Raw genomic sequence first — 22,778 nt, 5'->3', positions numbered from 1 at the left:
TTGTTTTGAATTATTTAAATCTTGCGTTACTTTATGTCCATGCACAATGATATCATTTTGGAACATTCTTAAGTCCAATAAGTTACAAAATGGTTACACACTCATTTTATAGCCTCATTTAAATTGATGAAGAATTCTTTAAAAACATATACACCAACCAGAGAGTGAGAGATACACCAACAAATTTCCACTGAGAAATGGGACTTTCTATAACAAATTACATAGAGCATTTTAACATTAATTTTTATAAACACACTAAATACGAAGAAGTTGTGCTAGTAAAACGTGTTATTTTGAACCACCCCATCCTGTATAGCGGTTCGTGGGAGTAACTGTAAAGTAATTAAAGGTCAGGTATTAACAGTTATCCGGCGTACCTTGTGTGATGGAAACATTGTGACATATGTATAAACCATTTGTGGTTATTGTTGTTTATTTGTTTGGAGGGGGTAGTAAAAGTTGCTATCATTAACTAGATGTTATTGTTGTTTTGTTGGACGTGGGTAATCGCCGGAAACACTTTTTTGCGAGACCTGTGGTTTGAAAGTCGCTCTTCTTTGCTCGCCCGGCCCTTGGCCAGGATGAAGTTTGATTTATCATACTTTTCGGATGTCAGATACTTTATACTCCAAAAAGATCACATTTACATGCTCAGAACTGTCGATCCCCCAATAGTTCCCAAGACTGTATACCTCATTTACTTGACTGCTTCTGCGGGGCTCGAGACGGACATGGCATGCCGGGGTGACACAAATATCAGTTTGATTTCGTTACACAAGGTTGAAAGTTACGAAACAGTTCCATATGTTCGGGACATTTCTTGTTCATTCGGAAAGAGAAAGTACTAAAGGCTCTTTATCTCATCTGTATCCGCCATTATACAATCAGATGATATTTAACCGCAACATCCCCTTTGTGTATGAGAGGGAGTCAATCACAATGGGAAATCCTTGATGGATCTTCCGACAGTGAATCAAGCCAGATTTAAGCCCCAAAGGTCAAACTTGCAACAATTATTATTAACATTATTAAAAAAAAAAAACGAGAGAAAGAATGAGTCATGTTTTTGTGATTGATGATGTTATCTTGACTGTTAGGTTCCCTTTCTAAAGTAAAGGTTAACCTTGAAGATGTCTTAAGTGGACGGCTGACCAAATAGCAAAGCACAGGATGGTCGCGACCAAAGGAACTCAAGTGTATAAAACCCGTTTACTCCTACATCATATTTTTCACATACAACGGTAAGTTTTTTGTGCGATATTTAATAGGGGTGTGCGTGTGGGGGGGGGGGGGGGGATAAGAGATGGACAGGCTGCATGTACATTTACTAAGATTCAATTCACTATCCATGTCCAATATGTCACATGCACAGAGTGTCCCCCCCCACAATGTACCCATTACTTTAACATACTTCTCTTCTTGACAGAATGATGTAGGCTATCCCTTAAAATACTTTTTAAAGAAATCGCGAGATTCACGGATAGACCGCGATGAAGACACCAAGGGACTCGTGGGAGGTAGACCTTAACACCACGCCACAGATAAGTTGAGCGGCACGAATGACACTTGAGAAAGTGTGGGTCCCCTGTTATTTACAAGTGTGCATTATATACAAGCAGAAGGCGGGGGGGGGGGGGGGTTAAATGTTGGGTGTGAAGAGTGAGCTAATTACGTCTTGACTGCTCCTATCCATCTTACTAAACACGACAATTAAACATTTCTCAACATGCATTGTTCTGGAACTTTCAATCAGACGAAATTGTCTGGAGATAATGTAGTCATAAATTAGAAACAATCTGTAGATTTCGATCTCATCAGAACCTCCTTAAAGACATTTGACACTATTGGTAATTGTCAAATACCAGTCTTCACATTTTGGTGTATCCCAACATAATGCATAAATTAACAAACCTGTGAAAATTTGGGCTCAATTTGGTCATCGAAGTTGCAAGAGAATAATGAATGAAAACACCATTGTGGTACAATTAATTTGTGTGCTTTCAGATACCTAAAAAAGGCTTCAAACTTGAAGTCTCAGTATTGTGAGAAATTTTCCCTTTCTCGAAAACTACGTTACTTCAGAGGGAGCCGTTTCTCACAATGTTTTATACCATCAACAGCTCTTCATTGCTCGTTACCAGGTAAGTTTTTATGCTATGCTTTATTTTGAGTAATTACCGATATTGTTCATACAGTGCTTTTAAACAAAGCTGTTTTTACACCCCTTTAAAGTGCCACGATCTTCTTCAGATGTTGTTTTGTCCAACTTGACCTGAGACTGTGGTCATATTTTTGACGGGTTACGCCTAGATCGGGACGTCAGAAGCTCCATGTTTTTATTCGTCTGCGATGGAAATTAAGGAAACCACCTAGGTTTCACCAAGGGCTTCCTCGTGCAGCACGCAAGGCTTCGCGGTTTCCTTTGGTTTTGTCTCAGGGAGAAAAGAACCTCAAGGAACTCATTTTGGGGTGGGTCTGGGTGCCTTCGGTCGGAAGTCACCCGTCAAACAGTACATAACCTTTTCAATCGTCTAGGCCTATCTCTCTCTATATATATGGTAGGGCCCACTGAAGACCAAATAATGAAATAAACGGTGAAATTGAATTAGTTCATTCGGAAAAGTTTCCAGCAAAAATAGATTGATTTTCACTACGAATGTGAACAACTTTTCTTGATTTAAAAAAAAATATAAAAAAAACGCGTCAAAAATGTATGGCAACAATGTGATAACTTTTGACAGTGAACCTCTCTGTCTTTTGTCTACCCATGGAGGTATAATAGTGTAAACTATGGAGTGAGAAATTGATCACTGAGGAGCTAGCTGTATCCGTGGCTAAATTCCTCCCTCCATCAGCTATGTGTATAAAAACAAGGAAAGGAACTTACAATGTAAGTAATAATATTTAGTCTATATGTCTACATGTCTGATTTGAGGAAAGTAAACGGCCTTCTTATAAAATAGGAAAATTAGAATAACCGGTTACTTTGATTGCAGACGACACTGGTCAGATAACACTCCTTTAACGAAATCAATGAACTCTTATGACCTTTCTAGATCAGGGCAATGGTTCCCAACAGTTGCAATGCAATGACGCTTGACGACACTATTGACGTTTGAATAGGCTGTGAAGCGGAAACCAGCGAGACTCAAAACTGCGTTCTCGACTTGGGAAAAAATGGTGGTGCTCAAAGGAATTCCCGTAATTTTGTCGCCTGAACTTCTGTATGCTTTGGCGCAAATGGGCCATGGGGATGAAATAGGTGAGTGGGTAGTGGTTTGTCGTATTTTGTGGACGTTTTGTGACCGTTCGTTTGGTCTTTGTGAAGCTGCTAATTGTTGGGAAGCCTCCAAATTGGAGGCTCTAACCTAACCTCGGAAGTACAGATTATTATTGCATTGATTGATACATTGGGGGTGTGTGTGTACATTTTGTGTGTGTACTTTTTATGTATGCTATAGCTATAGGGCTTTAGCATGGTCAGGACTGCTGTCTCTGATTCTGAACGAAGCTCTCTACTGTTATTGTCCGGCAAATTTGCCTTTTTCTTTTCTATCTGACTTTTAGAAGTTTGTGTGTGATGTGAAATTACTTCTCCTCTATGCTCTTTCCAACAGTTATTGAGTAATGTTGGCTTAAATTTGAGGCATGACTATATTTTTTTAATTTAATACAGCATTTGTTTGTATTCGTTTTGAATTACTGTGATTAAATAAATGTATTATGATTGATTGAATTGGGCTTGGCTTATCATTCTGGTGTTTGCATGCACTGCAGCATGCCTTTCAACAAGGCATACGACCACATGAATTCACTTAATAGCACAAGTTCTAAGTGAATTGTCAGATTCCTGAGTTGTAATTGTATACTATAAATAAAACATGTGCTATGTTATTAATTTAGTACACTACAGCAGGCTTCAAACAGGCTTGCGAGTAGAGCGCAAGCTGGAGCCCAAGCCATACTTTTAAGGAAAATATTAGCTCCACCACGTTGGCTGTTTATCTTTAATCACTCTGGGGGGGGGGGGGGGAGTTGATGTCAGCAGCAGAGTGTTGGTTTACTTGTACCGTGAGAAATAGGTGTCAGAAAATGCATCAGAAACCACCAGAGAGCACCTACAGTAGCCAGAGCTTCCAGGGCCCTTGGACCCCGGCCAAGACGAACTTTGTGCTGCGCGCCCATATTGTGTGCTACACACACAATTTGTTTTTTGTTTAATTTGTTTAAAATGTTGCACATGCCCACTTTTTCAGTTTGCACTTTCTGGCTAAGACACAGGTTCGAATCCCAGACATAAAACTTGTGTGAGTTGTGCCCTTGAGCAAATCACTTGACCATAATTGCTTCAGAAATTCTTTTGAAGGTAGTGCATTTTTCTTAAACCAGGCTCCTACCTAACATGCCTAGTAGATGATACCCTTGCCTACATTCTTACTTACACCATTTATACAAAGGAATGCAGAGGGGGCAGTCCCCTGTTTCTTCAGCCCCAGAGAAGCATTGTTGTAGCCACAGTGGGTGGTGCAGGTCAGGCCTGCTCACTACTAAAATTAGTTTAGCTACAACTAAGCTTGGACGATATCTTGATATAATCGAAAATCGTGATACCATTTCTTAAAACCGTATCATCTTGTTTTTTGTTAATCGAATATCGAATTATCAGCAAATCGTGGTTTTGAGAAAGTATCACAATGTCTTCCCTACTTGAGCCGTCTTGCAAACACAAAGGGCTGTTTCAAAAAATAAGTCCCAAAACCAACTGCAAGAATCCTCAATTGATCCCGAAATGACGGTTTCTTTGAAAAACAACATCAAAGACTTTGGCGCCCAGGCGTCTCCCACAGACCGTGTAAAACAATGTATCATTAACCTCCCCTGTCAACCCTGCCCAAGAGTTACATTATTGGCAATGTGCACCAGTTAGCAGTTGATCTGGGTCGCTAGCACAAATCAGATTTAAATGGCCTTGTGATTTGGGTGATAGGCCCTACCTCATAAAAAAATAACATTAAATAAAAGTACTGAATTTTCCTTCCTTTTGAGGAGGAAGTTTGTGCATGTTTTCTTTACCTGGGTGTCGAGGTAGAAATAACACCCACACATATTTAGTATGTCTAAAAAAGGTTTTTCTCCAGTACAACCCGTAGTATTCCAAATTTATTTAAAGCCATTATACATTTCGGAACAGAAAAAAAAAAAGAAAAAAAAATCACAGATTTACCAATAACGTACAGGGTTTACAGAAGGTAATTGTGAAAGGCTTCTCTTGAAATATTGTTCCATGAAATGCTTTACTTTTTGAGAAAACATTAAAACAATATTCAATTCATTGATAGCGAGAATTACGGATTTATTTTAAACACATGTCATGACACGGCGAAACGTGTGGAAACAAGGTATGGGTTTTTCCCGTTATTTTCTCCCGACTCCGATTACCAATTGAGCCTAAATTTTCACAGGTTTGTTATGTTTTATATATAAGTTGTGATACACGAAGTGTGGGCCTTTGGACAATACTGTCTACCGAAAGTGTCCAATGGCTTTAATACTCAGGGATACTATACATCAAATACCAACTAATTTTCAAACACAGCTGATTACCCATAGGTCTCCAAACTCAATCAATTGAAACAGGTGTTCTTATGTAGAGGGAAGTTGAACATTAACGGATATTAACGCAGTTATTGTTCCTTTTTTTTCTCTTAAAAATCCTCTTTTGATACCAATGAACCAACACAAAAATACAGAGTTTTGTGTTGCTGTCAATCTGTGGACATTAGTTACGGAGGGTTACGAAGCATGCTCAAATTGTAAAGGGCGAAATGGTCTAGTTAGCAGATTTGCTCAATTTTTACCACTTTCAAAAATCATTACACAAATTCTAGGATTACAAACTTAATCCTCAATGTCTAATGAATAACACTCAAAAACACAATTGAGAAAATATGTTGAAGAAAAAGGACAAAAATTTGCCAGATCCCGGAGCGAAACAGTAAAAAAATTCCCAGGTTCTATTTTGAACCTGTCGCATTGCCATTTTGTGACTTCCCGATATGTTTAACGCTTTATTTTTTGGTCAACAAGCGATGAACCGCAGGTACCAGCCAATTGAGTTGACGACCTGCCGAGCCGCGGCCGAGTTGGACAAGACTAAATACTGTAAAAGGGGTGTTGTAAGGCAGTGTGGCAGGGCATGTGCGCTGTCTGTTTACTATGCCCGCCGTTCACTCATATAGCGCGCACGCACTGCCGCACCGCCTGTTCAAATGGTATGTCTGAGTGCTCCAACCAAAGAAATACATGTACCATTCAAAGCTTCATTGGATGTATTACATTGGGTAGAATAAAATGTCAGAAATAAAATGTTTAATATATAAATTTGAGCCTGGTGGAGTTCCAGTAGCTAACAGTTACTCATGATAAAGAATACAGCTGTAGAAAAACTATCATTGAGGTTTTTAGACATAAGTAAGGCTGCAATAGAGTTTTACATCAAAGATGCTACCGTCCGTTTTTACCATTTGATTATGCTTGGGGTAAAAACGCACTCAAAAATCAAGCCTGAGCAAATATTATTAGTTGTAGAAATGTAATAATTCATTACCATTGTTCATTACCATTCATAATATCAACTAAAAAATAGAAAAAATAAAACCCCTTTCTTAATAAAATCATGTACTTGTATCAAAAAATTATCTCTCTGTAAATAGAAATAAAAATGAGGAGTCCAAAAAAATTGTTTTGATCAAAAACAAGACATCCTGATGTACAATCCTTTATGATATGATGAGGTTTGGGATTTCAAAAATATGCCAAGAAAGTAATGAACCACCTGAGGGAAACTGACTGGGTACAAATATCATGCGTCATTATTAGTTTAAGCTGAAACGATTTTATTTAGAAATGTTACATATCTTTTAGATTCAGTTGTAGCTAGGGTTTCCCAAAAATTATTTGGTTTTTTTTAAAACGTAAACTCAACGTGTAATGGGAAAGTGGAAGTGTAATAAGCGAATCTTACTTCTGAGAAAATCAAAATTGTGCTGATAAAAATTAACTGTCACAGCTCATAATTATCACTTTAATGTAATAGATCTGGTGGCATGGGTTTCCTCCTTTAAAGTTTCCTTTAAAGTTCCCTTTGAAAAGTTCCCTTTAAAGGAAGTGGACACTATTGGTAATTACTCAAAATAATGTAAGAAACAAATCAGTTTGAGAAGATTTAGATAAAAAGTTTTTAAATTTCTTAAAGTCACCTGGAAATAGAATTTTTTTTCTTTCAAACATAAGAGTATATGCTTACAAACAATAAAACAATTTTTTTAGTAATTGTTTGTCACGATTTATATGTTTAAAAAATATATAAAGTTGTTTGGGGGGCTGACTCCGCCTACCCCTTTTGTGACGTCAATCGAGGCAGACTTTGCCTGCAATGCGTATAGTAAACACACGTGCAAAGTACATGTACGTCCAAGTCGTGAGTTGGTACATTTCAAAAAGTGTTTTTTGGAAACGTACAAACTCACGATTTGGTCTGTACATGTACTTTGCAATTGTGTTTACTCTACGCATTACCGGCAAAGTCTGCCTCGATTGACGTCACGAACAGCGCCCTCTCATGTCAGGGTCTACTCTTAAATTTGTAAATAACATAAGAACTGATTTTTTAAAACCTTAGTTAACTGTTTATTCACATTCCACTCATCAAAACACATATAATAGTGACAAAAGCTTTATTTTGAAAAAATACCACTTCCAGGTGACTTTAAGTTTTCAACATAGTTTACACAAAACTACCATGTAAACTTTATAAAAAGTTAGCACTCATGTAGGTGAACTTTGTTTTCAACACCATCGATGATATAAGTGATCCTGTGAAGATTACATCATCATGTATGTTGAAAATTTAAACAAGAAAAATAGTCTAAAAAAGGTCTTTTGGGGGCTAGAAAAAGTAATCAAAGAATGGAAATCAAGTAATATTTCTAAAGTAAGTTTTCTGATTACATTTTTGGTGAATTTGTTTATCTCCTCTCAAGTTCTATAAATAGCGCAGTGTCTTAATGTGTACCTCTGATGCATCTTAATTGTATAATTTATGCGGCATTCCTTGAAATGCACAGTTCATCTTGGAGAACACGTCATGGTGCGTCAGCCTCACTAACATATTCATATCACAGTAGCAAACCACAAAATGTATTGATGTCTATGGTATGGAATAGCCGTTAGAGTTAAAGTTAAAAGTCTTATTTGCAGAATGTGTCACAAGGCGACTTGAAGCATTCATGCCGTTGGATTCGTCAGCTGATAAAAATAAAATATGCGTCAGCGATTTTTTTTTTTCTTCTTTCGGCGGCAGTGTGTTACTGTTTTGAATACAGTGTCAATGATGTAATGGTCAGTCAGGGTTGCGATGTACGGATAGCGTAGTCAAGTGTGGCAATCAGTTTAAACCATGTTAGTGAATCATTTTTTTCTTTCTTTCAGTTTTATCACTTTTTCAGAATATCAATAATATTGACCCAAAACCTTGTGCAAAGTGAATGTGAGTTACTTGTGGTTTTCATTGATTTAATAATCAATGCACAGTTGAGTTGTTACTGAGTAAGATTTAACACAGAGGTTAAATTAAGGTCTAGAAATTGACTTCATGATGGGTAAAGTCAGATAACTATTCTAGAAAATACAGTCAGGCCTCCAATGAACCCTGTGCTTTTGCTGGGTGCTCTTTGCATACAAATTGACATTTTCCTCAAAGAAGTGCCCTTACCAGAGCAAAGTTGCTGTGCCCCTTCGAGAGCAAAATTCAAGGCCATCATAGTTATTAGGTATTTGGTCAAGACCAAGACCCTGTCGTTGTGATTCTGCGCCTTGAACACCCAGCAGGGTGGATATGTGCGCATTACAAGTCTTATTTTTATTATTATTATTATTATTATTATGTTGTATAATTCCAGGGCCCAATTTCATAGAGTTGCTTTTAAAAGCAGAAAATATTGCTTAACAATTTTTCTGCTTAGCAGAAATTAGCAGGATACCAATCAAATTTGTATGTGACATTGTGCTTGAAAAGCATGAAATTGGGTCCAGGTCGGTTTGACTATTACAGTGTGATCAGTTTTAGATTTGTCGTCACCAGTTGAATTCTATCGAATTGGGGAATAAATTATAATTCACCTGGATTGTTGGTGTCACATTTAATGGTTTAAGTTCATGGAATCATGAACCTTTGATGTCATTCAGCATCGAGTCGGACTTCCGACCAAAACCATTACATTAGGCAACTGGATGACATTGTTTTGGGTCAAAGTGGATTACATAGTGTTGTATACCCTTCTTGTCTACAATGTTGTGGTTTTAAAATAGGGTAAGGTTTGTACAGGATGTTTATGTTCAAACGGGACTCGGACTGGAACTTCCAAGTAGGTAATACAATCTGCCAAAAGCACTTTGGGAAATATGTTATCAGAGGCAATATGAAATTAGGGCATACTTTGAACCATGGAGGGTTTGAACTCTGCTCTTTAAAAGCGACTTCAACCCCCTCCCCCCAAGTTACCCCCCCCCCCAATGAATGTGACTTCCATGATTGTGACTTCCATGATTCTATTGGAATTTGACGAGGTGTGTCATACCCAAATGAAGCACCAACGGAAACTGTGGTCCCCCACCCTCCCCCGCAATAGTTTTGATATTTAGGATGAGCATTCTTAAAATTCTAACAATTAATAAATGACAATACTAAAAATGTCTGTCAATGCCAGTACCAGACATCTTTAACAAAAGCATTTTTGGAAGTGCATGTATACCCTTGGGGTATCCACTTGGTCTATAGCGTAGCCCCCTTCATTTTTTATGCAGCAAAGTTCAATGATCATCCTTTCGAGGCAAAAAAGGGCCTGGAATTTCATCTTTATAAGGGCAAGGCCATTTCCATTTTGCAAAGGGCACTTCCAATGGGAAATCTTACAAGTCAAGTGAAAACTTTTGAAAGGGGCACCAAGGCCAAGACCAGGGGCCTGCGTGTACTTCCAGGCCTGCAAAATAATCAGGGAAAAAAACGTTCAGTTCCAAAAATGTCTATCATTAAAGAACCAACACATTTGCCTGGATTACTACCTTAATGTGATTGGCACAGGTTTTGTTCTTAACTGTTTTATTTTAAAAAAGTTTTTGGGGTTGAACAAAGAATTGACTAAAGTGGGATTTGAACCAACGACCTCCGGATTAATGTGCCGGCGCTCTACCAACTGAGCTATCTAGCCCTATGTTGGCGGTGTCCCTATTTATTATTTTATTTTTAGTTGCACGCCAGCAGGGCCAGTTAGCATACGGTATCATTTCACTTGTCCGCCAGGATTTTCACTTGTCTCTATTTCAAATGAAACTAGGAATGCTTTTCAGCACTGAACTAGTCAGCAGGACCACTAGGAGTGAATTTAACTGGTCCTTTTGCTTTAAAAAGGGCATTTGGCCAGCAGACCACTGTCAAGTGTGAACCCTGGTGCAGTAATTTTCCAAAGTCCATTAATGATTGGTTTGGGTTAAACGCTAGCTAGACATGAAACTGTTTTTGGAAAGATCCTTCATTGATAGCTATGCGGTCCACTTGCATGGTATGGGTGTCTATACAGTCACTGAATGTACAATAAACCACTGCAAGCCTACTCTTTGTGATTGTTATATGTAATGTAAGCCTTTATTACATACTTCTCAATGGTTAATGTGGGTTGGGCAGTGGGGCACTGGAATTTACATGGTGCAAATATTATTCCTTCTTATTTTTCCATACTCACTAAAAAAACTACTTCCAAGTACAACGTATAATAATTAATATATCTGGTTACAGGCCTTGAATTCATGGTTGAAGGGGCACATCAGTTCTCCTCTGGAAAGGGGCAAAGTTTTGAAGGGATATTTAAAGGAACGTTACCGAATTGGTAAGAAAATCGTAAAGATCACAGATTTACATAAAAGTTACACAGTCTAACGATGATGATAGTTGAAAACATCCCTTGAAATGTTTCTGTCTGAAATGTCATATTTGATGAGAAATAAATAATGTAACTTTGTGTTTGGAGTTTATCGCTCAGTGAGCGTTTATTCATTTTTATTTGGCATGCAATTCAAAATTTGTAATCGTTTTTTTACTATTCTCTCGTGACCCAGATGGCTGATCGATCTGGAACTTCTACAGGTTTTTCGGTTTATGCCTATGGTGGATTACATAAAGTGCTTACACTGTCAGCAACTGTTTTGTTAGCAAAAACCAATTCTGTAATGTTCCTTCAAATGTGTAGGCCTATTGGAACTTTGCAAAGGGCACCACAGCAAAAAGCACAGGGCACCAAAAAAATTGCTGTGGGGTGCCTAGGGCTATTTAGAACAGTTGTAAATGTATACCAGTTGGGATTGAAGTTATTTGAACTTTCCCTTTGAAACAAAATTCCTAGTGTGGGGGAGTTTTGATGGACCAACTGATATCATAAAAGAGCCTCCCACATCCATTGTACAATGTGTATCCACAACACACAAATCTAATCAAATTGAATATTTTGTTTGACTTGAATATTTTTGTTATTGTCTAAATTCAATATGCTCTTGTTTATTTGTCTGCGTTGACATTCCAAGAGAGTCAGACAGGAACTCCTTTTTTTCCCTTTCATCTCCGCAAATTTTATCCCTCAAAGAATTTTTTTATTTTGTATTAAGAGTCTGAACCGCACCCTGGTTCTACCTGCAGTACATTTTTTAGAGTGACTGCTAATTAATGCCTAATTTTTTAAAGTTCACTCTTGTTAAAATTTTTCTTCGGTATAATATAACAATAATATAGCACCCCTTAAAAAGATTCTGCCTTTTGAATTGTTTAGAGCGCATGTTATGATATTTCTTGTTTTTATTAGGTCAGTACATATGTCAGGGCTCGAATTTGAGAAGATATTCCACAAGTTAGAACACTATCTACAAAGTTTCACATTTGAGCTGTTTTTGGAACAAGCAACAATACAAACACTGGACATCTTTGGTATTTGTCAAAGACCAGTCTTCTCAGTTGGTGTAAATCTCAACATATGCACAAAATAACAAACCTGTGGAAATTTGAACTCAACTGGTCGTCGAAGTTTTGAGATAATAATGGAAGAAAAAACAACCTTGTCACACAAAGTTGTGTTCTGAGGTCTAATTCTGAGGTCTTGAAATCAAATTCAAATATGTTAGTGGAAAGTTAGTTCTTTCTTGAAAACTACGTTACTTCAGAGGGAGGCGTTTCTCAAAGATGTTTTATACCATCAACAGCTCTCCATTGCTTGTTACCAAGTAAGTTTTTATGCTAACAATTATTTTGAGTAATTACCAATAGTGTCCAGTGCCTTTGAGAAAAAATTTATGGGTATACTGTAGCAATTCAATACCTACTCAACAGAAGTAAAAGAAATTTTTTATTTAGTAGTTTTTAAATTAAAAATACTGTGAGGTGTCATTATTAATAGAGCACAAGATAACCTGACTTGTATTGGTCGTAAATTTACTGGCCCGATGTCTAAAATCACTGGCCACTGCCCTGTAGTCCAGTGTCAATTTTGAGCCCTGTATTTGGGGGATGACTTATTAGGGTCTGCTGATAATAGGGCTGATATGTGATGGGATTCTGCCTCTACTAAACAAGCAAGGAATGTGGCAGATTTGAACAAATCAGTGAGTGAATGAGCAGCCATTTTTAAAATTGCTTGTTCGTGTAGAAATATTTTTTTAAAACTCAAATCTGTGATGGCCCTTTTTTGCCAAACTGGCTTGGACCTACACAGAGCCCACGAAGGCCATGGCCGTCCCTAGTCTTGGCCTTGGTGCCCTTTAAATGTTTCCCCATGACTTGTAGGTTTTGCAATGGAAAGTGCCCTTTGCAAAACAGAAAATAACCTTGCCCACTACAAGGTGAAATTTCAGTCCTGCAAATATCTTTCCCAGACAAAAGTTGCCTTTATTTCATAATGTAAACTAAACACCTTTATATAAATACATTCAGGCGTGCTACTTTTCCACGGATCAGCTGATTCCCTCTGTTTAAGAAATCCTTGAAATTTTCCAATTTCCTCTTTTTTGGTGAAGTTGCAGTTGCATGCCTGTACATTAGGCCAGAAAAAAAATACCAGTTGATCGTCCAGTTTTTTTTAAAAAAGAGGAGGATGAGGGCCTTTTTATTTATTATTTATTAAAAAAATTCAAGATGGCCGCTAATAGTATTTCAAATCAAACAGGCCACCAATTCTTCAGTTTGAACTCATCGCAAACTTATTTTATACGGTCTATTTAATGCATGATGATCTGTTAACACTATTAACAGGGTCGGATTACACTAAAAAGATTGGCTGGTAGGCATTCACTAATAATGTTTTAGGAAACAGACGGTTCATGTGTTCGAAAGCATCAGGTTAGATTCGGGAAAAACTTCTAGTCCAGTCTCTTTGTAAAATATTTTTTTTTTTTTTTTTTTTTTTTTACAAAAATCGAAAAATAAAAAAATAGTATAAAAAAAAGGATGCAGCCCCAAAAAAGGATGCGGGCGGGGACGATCAACTAGTATTTTTATTTATTTGGCCTTACATTGTGCAAATGCTGGACTACTAGTTTGCTATCAACTCAAAACTAAAAATAGATATCAACATACTTTCACTTTTTCAAAGACTCCAAGCAAGAATGTGACCCCCTTTTGTAAATAGACATAGATTTGTTGGGTTCTTTTGTCTGCCATTGTCTGGAAGCATACCTCACCTGTCACCCCACCCATGTCTCTGGCTCATCCATTAGATCAAGGAGTGCTTTAAATGCCATGAATAGTTCAGAAGAATAGGTCTCTGTGTTTTAGAATAAATATCATCTGCAGTCGTAACAAGCTCGATACGGATCTGGTTCCCTGGTCTGGGTATTAAAGACCATATTGACAATACGTAGTGATGTGGAAAACATCGCAAAACACTAGTGATATTTCTAAAGCAAATAATAAGCCTCTGTTTAACCCACAGCGCCAATAGCAATTGCCATGGTGCCCTGTTCCTTTGCTGTGGTGCCCTTTGAAAAGTGCCATTCCCAATACAAGGGGCTTTGCCCTTTCAAGAGTGAAATTTTCAAGGCCTGAAATAATCGAACCCTATCATCTGGACTTGTAAATGTATAATATTACCACAATCCAAAATCCAGTGGCATATCTAGAGGGGGTGAAGCTTTAAATTAACGCCGCGGCGCCCCGTTCTATAGACCGATCCATTAAGCTCCGCCCCATTGCGTTTTGACCAATCACAATGGAACGAAGGTCCGACAAATAAGGTCCGACATGCGTGTGCGTATGCTTGGCGCGTGCGGCAGATTGTGCAGAAAGGCATTGGAGAGGCTCACGTGTTTTTACTCACACGTGCGTCGTGGGCGGAGCCTAATTGATCGGTCTATTGCTGTGATGCCCTTTGAAAAATTCCATTCCCAAAACAGATTTACATTTTCCACATAGAAGTGCCCTTACCAGAGAAAAATTGCCCCTTCAACAAGAAAGAAGATCAAAGCTTAAAATAATAACATTTCAATACATCTGGTTTTGTGTATTATCATTCCAAAGTTTCAGTGGCATAATCTAGAGGGTAAAGGCTATAACCCCCCCCCCCCCCACCCCACACACGCACACACACATCACCACTCAGCTTCCCTTGTCCCCAAATGAGATATTTAAAAAAAAAACTTATTAAACAAGAGGATGCAAAGCGCTGGAAAGGAAAAGAAAATCATTCACGCAATCAAAATAAAACAGATGTAAAATAAAAATGAACATTGTAAAACACAGATCTGTCTTTTTCACATAGCCCACAAGTTTGGAAGTGGTATTTACTAGCCCACCACAGTTGTTATTACTAGACAACCTATGCCAGGCTGGTGTTAAAAGTGCAAGCCCCAGTATCATATGCTCTTGGATAGAGCAATATTCTTTTTATTGGGTTACTGTATCCAACCATGCTGTATCCATCCTCTAGATCATTGACCCATTTGTTAAATCATCACTTGTAGTCCACAATGATGTAGCTATTGTGAAACCCGCCAGTGGTTAGGTAATAAGCAAACCACAAAGCCACATAAACCAACAGTGTAATCAAACAGGTGGTCCCTACTGGAAACTCAGGAATTGCTATATTTCTAATACATATAACAGTACACTGCCTGGGCAGACCGTGTACGTGCAAGCTATGGTCTGAACTTCCTCAAGACTGTATTGAATATGACGTCACCATTCAAATACCTGCCCTACAACATGGCGTCTGTGAGCTTGTACGTGTTCGTATGCATGCGTGTGCCAGAGAAATCAAACTGGGAATGCTGCGTGCTTATTTAATTGAGACATGCATACGGCCTGCCCTACAAGATGGCGACTTTCATAGCAACAAAAAGGGGTTAATCGATACGGTCTAGATAATGTTATTAAGTTCCAATAAAGTTTTCCCTTGTTCACAATGCATAGATTTTAAAGTTTGTCAAGTTTTTTGGGGATTAGCAAAACTATACATTTTTGGAATCTGTAGAGCATACCGAATCAGATTGCACAAATGTAAATATGGCGGCTTTCATGGATTTTCCTAAACTGGTTCATACTCGAACTTGCAAATGCGAATGCGAATGCGAAGGGAATTTTGACGTCACATGGCTGTTTTTTGCAGCAAATCAACTGATGCAAAGTATTTGTTGATGTTGTGACGTCAAAATTCAGATCTCATTCGCATTTGCAGGAAGTATGAACCTGGCTTATGGAAATAAACTTGAAACCTAAAAAACAGATCCTGGTAACAGGGAAAAGTTGTAATTTTATCAAGTATCGGTGTCAGATGTTTGCAGTTTTCTTTTAAAAAGTTTTTTGTTTTAAGTTTCCAACAAGTTTTTGTTTTCACAGGCTGTACCATGCAGCACCAGGTGTCATGTAGACAGACTAGTGGGGGATTTCCCTAAATTGGTCCCACCTGCTAGGGTTCTACATAATAATGAAGCTCGGATGAAATTGTTTGTTGATGTTTCAAATTAGATATTTTTTAAAGCATGTACTCATTTTTCATTATGTTTTGAGAAGCGATGATGGACACAAATGCAATGACTGGGAGCCCACCCGTGTCCCCCCCCCTCCTTTTAGATGAGTGAGGGCCACAGAAAGTTTAGTGCACTCAACTGCTGGTACTTGGCAATGACATGTACACTATTAATAGATGTTGAATTTGCATCTGGATAAAGAATACTAACTTTTGGTTTTTACCCGTATACCGATGTGTGTTAGACACCCTGTTTGAAAGTCTGTGAGGTACACGGTACTCATGCGCAGTACATTTTTTCTGTATTAATTGTGCAAGCACTGTTTACCACTACATGCCCTTGCACAACCTACTTGTAAGTAGAATGCTTGGGACCGGTGGTGCACTTTATCAAACATGCAGGACAATGAACTTGTTTGATTGTTCTGGAGTCGTATCTGGGTCATAATAAGTAGGCCTACACTATGAGTCTGGTCTGACCATAGAGAAATTGACCACGTCCTGATTGGGCCTAATTAAGTCATTTAATGAAAAAGCCACTAGTTTAGTGGGAAAGCTGTATATTTAGAAAGCTGAAGAACCCTACTGTTGTACCGTTTATGCAATCCTGCGGCATACTGTATGTTGTGGTTTGTGGTATCCTCTAAACCAACACATCAAGTATCACTGTTTGATAGTTTGTATATTCTACTGGTTTCATGTTTTTCTTTGTAAAGGGTCCAGGAATTTAGAGTGAGATTATTCGATGTACTTCTGTCTAGATACTTGAAAGGTTTACATTTGATTCTTTGCTGTAGTTTATTTTTGGACACCTAATATGGTTACAAGGTGTTGTTATTTGAGCACAAATTTGCCACCTCGGGATCACCTTCCCTACTTTTAGGGTGATGGATCTTTGGAGATAAAAAAAAATGACATAATCTTTCATTCATTTGTTAAATAACACTTTCAGGGCCCATTTTTTGTTTTGTGTCTTGAACCTAAAATGATCAGCGTTTTTCCCCCGAAATTCTGTGAAAAAAATGAACCCTTTTCGACTTTATTTGGCTTTTTGAGTTACTGCTTGCCCCTTTTCAATTTAATTCAATTTAATTCAATTCAATCACTCTTTATTAGATTCCAGGCGTGGAATTTCATTCGCGAAAGGGCAAGGCCATTTTCAGTTTGCAAAGGGCACTTACATTGGAAAATCTTAAGTTTTATTTCAGTGGGAAACCTTTGAAGGGGCACCAAGGCCAAGACAAGGGGCAATGGAGGTCATGGGCATGGCCTCCGTTGCATGCGTGCCAGCGTGCAATTCAAGGCCTGAGATTCCCCAAAAGGTAAATCAAATGCTTACGTGTACATTGAAACATTTTCTAATTTCCAAGCATACTGCAACTACAAAGTATTTTGAGTATACTTTTTGCCAGTGTTGTAGCCACGGTGGATTGTGCAGGACTTACAAATTTCGCCCAGCACTCTGAGAATAATACACTATGCCGCCAAGCACAGATTTCCCCCAGATTGCACTTCAGTAATGATGGCCCCATATCTGAACATGAATACACTGTGTTTAACCGCTCGCCCTTGGTGGACTAAATTTGATTTAGAGTCCACCATTAAAATTGGTCTTAGCTACAAACACTGCTCATTGCAAAAGGGAAGGGTGGGGGTTTACTTGCAATACTCCAATTATTCCTCAGAAATAAACATCCTCTTAAGGACGGATCTTGTCATCCGTCTTGTAAATCTTTTCAATTGTTCATACTTATTGTTTGTCAATTCATCGGTTAGGAGACGGACATAACTTGCCTTTTTGCCTTTTGTTGAGATTCAAGACATCCTTGTACATATTATTCCATTCTTTATACTTGTAAGAATTCACCTACAATAAGGTGTTGGTGAAAGCAGATTGTGCAATGTGTAATGGATTAACTCATTCATAAACCATGTGTGTGTTCCCCAATCCTGAGGCAATCTCAAGACGTTCTTAAATTATGATGTAATTATCGGGGTATGGGGGTTGACCACAAATATGCTCGCTATGGATTAGTTCAAGTCAAGTATTTGAGAAACCACTAGGTATAATTAACAGTAGAGTTTTTGTTACTCATCGGACACTAAGTTGCAACATGGAGGACTTGTTGCAATTTACCCCATGGGTGGTTGGAGTTTATTTGTATCCAAATTGGTAACTGTGGCTATGGCTTCAGTTAATGCTAAGGGTGTTGCTAGGGATTTCCTAAACTTCAATGCATGTTGATGCGGAAATCTAGCCGCAGCCATAGCTGTAGTCGCCAATTGGGACACAGCTGAAGGAAGAGGGATGCAAAAGGGGTGGAGATAGTCTGGCGTCTTAATGTGTAAAATTTACTATGCATAGTTACTGAAGTACTGTGTAGGGAATGTGACCAGAAAATCTTTGTGGTAGCACCATGTGTAAATCTCCTTTGAATAGTGTTGGTTCTGAAAAGAATTGGTGGTTGAACCAACACTACTCAAGAGAGATTTTACACGCGATGCTATCGCAAACCTCCCCTTCGTGTAACTTCCAACATGCAAAGTTTCAAATCCTACAGAAAATCTCTTATCTTTAAAGGCAGTGGACACTATTGGTAATTACTCAAAATAATTATTATCATAAAACCTTTCTTGATTACGAGTAATGGAGAGAGGTTGATAGTATAAAACATTGTGAGAAACAGCTCCCTCTGAAGAAGTGACATAGTTTTCGAGAAAGAAGTAATTTTCCACGAATTTGATTTTGAGGGTTAAGTTTAGAATTTGAGGTCTCAAAATCAAGCATCTGAAAGCACACAACTTCGTGTGACAAGGGTGTTTTTTCTTTCATTATTATCTCGCAACTTCGATGACCGATTGAGCTCAAATATTGATAGGTTGGTTATTCTATGTATACGTTGAGATACACCAAGTGAAAAGACTGGTCTTTGACAATTACCAATAGAGTCCACTGTCTTTAATCTTAATCTCTATGTAGTCTCCTTTACACAGGGAATACAAATTTCATGTTTTATATCATGGTAATCTAAGATATGTGTTGGGGTCCGAAGACTAATGTAGTGTGGGGGTCCAAAGCGGCTGCTACATGTAAATACTGGAAATGAAGTTTTAAAGACACACAGGTTCTGTTTTCTCTCCGCCAATGTAGTTGACCCTTTATTGAATTGTTGAAGGACCTAACCTGCACAATTGATATCTGATGAAGATTGTGCAGGCGGATGATAAAATACACAAAGATACATTAATTAAACTCCTGCTTTAGTACGACAATACTTAGGACCTCTCAATATCAATTCATCTCTTAAAATCTCAATAGACACTAGACTCAGTTAACTGGGATATAATAATGGCACAGCAGTACTGGGCAATGGGGATATGAGACACAAACATACATCGTTGAGCGCCCAACTTCACTTACACCATTTTCACACAGAAATAAACACCCATTCCCCCAATGTCCAACAGAGCCATTGCCATACATACATCCGTCCATACATAGCAACGTTAACATTAACTTCTACATGTACCTGACTGCGCGTGTATGTACCGCAACACAGCATAGCTTATAACGCTAACCAACGCACATGTATATCCTAAAGCGTCACCTCCAAATCTGTGACCCACACAAGTTTTCTAACTGTAAAATTACTCTTTTTAGTCAATGAAACTCCCAAAATCTACAACAGAATATGAATCTATGGATATTTGTGGATATAATGGAAATAAGCATGAGTCAATAACATTGCATTATAATGATTAAATAAAAGGTGTAAAACTACGGATAAAGTTTGGCATCCTCACCTGATGAAGATTGTGCAGGCAGTGAGGAGCGTGGGGGGTCTCTAAACTTCAAAGGGCGCCACCCCGCATCCTCAGCGGAGAGAGAATAACTTTATACTATAACAATTAAACAATTGCTCCAATAATAAAGGAACAACTCCTCACAGTAATAAATATTTTTAATCTTTAATCTTAATCTAAAAGATTGGAAATCATGTTGATGAATGATAAATTTTAAATCTGCATACTTTACTTTCTTCTCTCACAGTTCTAGCTGATGCTAATTTCCCATCAAGTTCAGTATGTGCTGCTGGGCCACGAGAAATACGGGCAGATGGTAAGATATCAAACTAAATAAAAGATTTTCAAAATATTTGTATTATGTAACAGGAATTCCTTGACTTATTAAAGAAATAGTACCATGGAAACACTGCCTTAAAAGCACTGGACACTATTGGTAATTACTCAAAATAATTTTAGCATAAAAACTTACTCGGTAACGAGCAATAGAGAGCTGTTGATAGTATAAAGCATTTTGAGAAAATGTACCCTCTGAAGTAACTTAGGTTTTGGAGAAAGAAGTAATTTTCCACTAAAATATTTGAATTCGATTTCGAGACCTCAGAATCAAGCATCTGAAAGCACAAAACTTTGTGTGACAAGGGTGTTTTTTCTTCCATTATTATCTCGCAACTTTGACAACCAATTGGGTTCAAGTTTTCACAGGTTCGTTATTTTGTGCATATGTTGAGATACACCAAGTGAGGAGATTGCTCTTTGACAACTACCAAAGGTGTCCACTGTCTTTAATATACATTCAGGGATTAAAACTTACATTGGACCGCAACCCCTAGGGCAGTGAAAAAAATATTTGTTTTGGTAACTCAGCTTCAGTAATAGATACATTTTTCTAAGGCTTTACAAATTTTCATGAACGGTATAAAACTTGTGTTTGTTTTCATCTACATAAATTTGTACATGTAAAGTATTCAACACTGATACTTCATGACAAGTTAATAAGAAATTTTGAGTAGGGATTTTCCCCTTGCATTGGCCGCCGTTGATGAAATGTGCATGCAGAAAGGCGATGATTGGTTGAGACACACGCGCAGTGTGTACATGTTTCAATTATGGTGGTCAATGACGTCATGCGCAATCGATCTTTAATTGTGTTCTCTCCAACAGGAAGGACAAAAGGTTCTAGTAAAGTTTGTATTTTTTCCTCCTACAGGTCACGGTATACCAGAACTGTTAGAGGCGATATTACAACTATTACCGCTCGATGCTTTTGTGGAATCACCGGTAAGTCGTTTCCTTGTACCGTTAAGGTTACCTGAGAAGTTGCAAATCAATGTGTGGTCTTGGAAGCAGGAAAAAATGTTCACCAATTAACTCTTACTACTGTAACAGTAGCTTTGGTTTGTATGTATTTAGTCAAGTTACTTTCACTGGATCTTTAGGAAGGCAGGAATACTGCTATCTTGTTTGGTTTTTCTGTGAATGAAATTGGACAATTGGGACTTCCCTACACAGCCGGATTCGCCCAAAAGTTGCTCTGATTTCCTTTCACTTCTTGTAGAAAAGTTGTTTTGTTCCCAGTAGATACAAAATACTAGAACAAGGATGGGAATTATTAGATCTATAAATAAAATTTATCTGTTAAAGGCAGTGGACACTATTGGTCATTACTCAAAATAATTATTATCATAAAACTTTTCTTGATTACGAGTAATTGGGAGAGGTTGATAGTATAAAACATTGTGAGAAACAGCTCCCTCTGAAGTGACGTAGTTTTCGAGAAATAAGTAATTTTCCGCAAATTTGGTTTCGAGACCTCAGATTTAGAATTTGAGGTCTAAAAATCAAGCATCTGAAAGCACACAACTTCGTGTGACCATGGTGCGACAAGGGTGTTTTTTTCTTTCATTAATATCTTGCAACTTGGACGACCGATTGAGCTTAAATTTTCACAGGTTTGTTATTTTATGCATGTTGAGATACACCAACTGTGAAGACTAGTCTTTGACAATTACCAATAGTGTCCAGTGTCTTTAATGCAATTTAGAGGTGTTCTTCCCCCAACTCACTGCTTGTTTGGAGGCAGAAGGGATTTTACCTATTCACTGATGAGTTTCTTTTCTTAGTATATGATCAGGGCCAAGTTTCAAAGAGCTGCTAAGCACAAAAATATGCAAAGAATGACGTTTCTTCCTTGATAAAATAAGGATTAACAACAAAACTTCCATTTGTTGCATATTGTTTGTTATGAGTATTCAGCTGTTGTTTGCTTATCCTGAAAATCAGGAGGAAATTTGGTGTGTAATCCTGTTTTTATCGAGGAAGAAATTTTATTCTAAGCAAGTTGTTTGTGCTTAGCAGCTCTATGAAATTGGGCCCTGGTTGTAATTTTAGCATGGTAATGGTCATTGAGTCATGGGATACATCAAATATCATCCTGGCACAAGTCCACAATGCTTGAAAAAAAAAGTCTTGGAAAAAGTCTGCTCTTTAGAACACTCCCTGTGGCTGTCTTAGCTTGACGCTAATTGTGAGCAGCTTACACCATTTCTCCTATCAACATAGGGGGACTTTCTTCTCCCATTGTGTGTTGTGTACACATGGGCCGCCGACAGACTTTGATATAAGCTTTCCTTTTCGGCTTCTCGGAGGTGGTGACAAGTGCCTTCATTGTCGGCAAGTTCCTTTGAATGAGAGTTGTTGGGATCCCCTTTCGGAGACATGTGCGTTGTTAACCAACCAAGTGTTGCATTGAATTAGGGAGGGATCCGTGAGGTGAATGAATGGGAGTTCAACAGATTGGGTTATCAGGGCAGGCAGTCTTGAAGAGTGAAGCGCATGTCTGTAAATGGTCTTGAGGTTTTTCTTGATTATGACATCATTCGTTAGGGTTTCGGTTAGGCCTTTGATGAGTTTTGA

At 38.0% G+C, this 22,778-nt stretch overlaps 1 protein-coding gene and 1 non-coding gene across 3 annotated transcripts in view; one reads left to right on the top strand and one right to left on the bottom strand.

Moving 5' to 3' along the window:
- The first annotated feature begins 3,172 nt into the window (after positions 1–3,172).
- The window catches only part of LOC117294883 (fucose mutarotase-like), a 38,174-nt gene continuing 18,568 nt past the window's right edge, over positions 3,173–22,778 (top strand). For both annotated transcript variants that reach the window (XM_033777432.1, XM_033777431.1), the window contains exons 1-3: positions 3,173–3,262; positions 20,110–20,178; positions 21,073–21,143. In XM_033777432.1, coding sequence (XP_033633323.1) covers positions 3,178–3,262; positions 20,110–20,178; positions 21,073–21,143 — 225 coding nt within the window. In that variant the 5' untranslated portion in view covers positions 3,173–3,177. The remainder of the gene's footprint in view (positions 3,263–20,109; positions 20,179–21,072; positions 21,144–22,778) is intronic.
- Positions 10,196–10,268, bottom strand: Trnan-auu. The gene has a single exon. It is a non-coding gene; the product is annotated as a tRNA-Asn (tRNA).

Source organism: Asterias rubens, chromosome 9 (assembly GCF_902459465.1).
Source record: "Asterias rubens chromosome 9, eAstRub1.3, whole genome shotgun sequence".
NCBI lineage: Eukaryota > Metazoa > Echinodermata > Asteroidea > Forcipulatida > Asteriidae > Asterias > Asterias rubens.
Note: the sequence above shows the minus strand (reverse complement) of the source record. Positions and strands in the feature narration are given on the sequence as shown.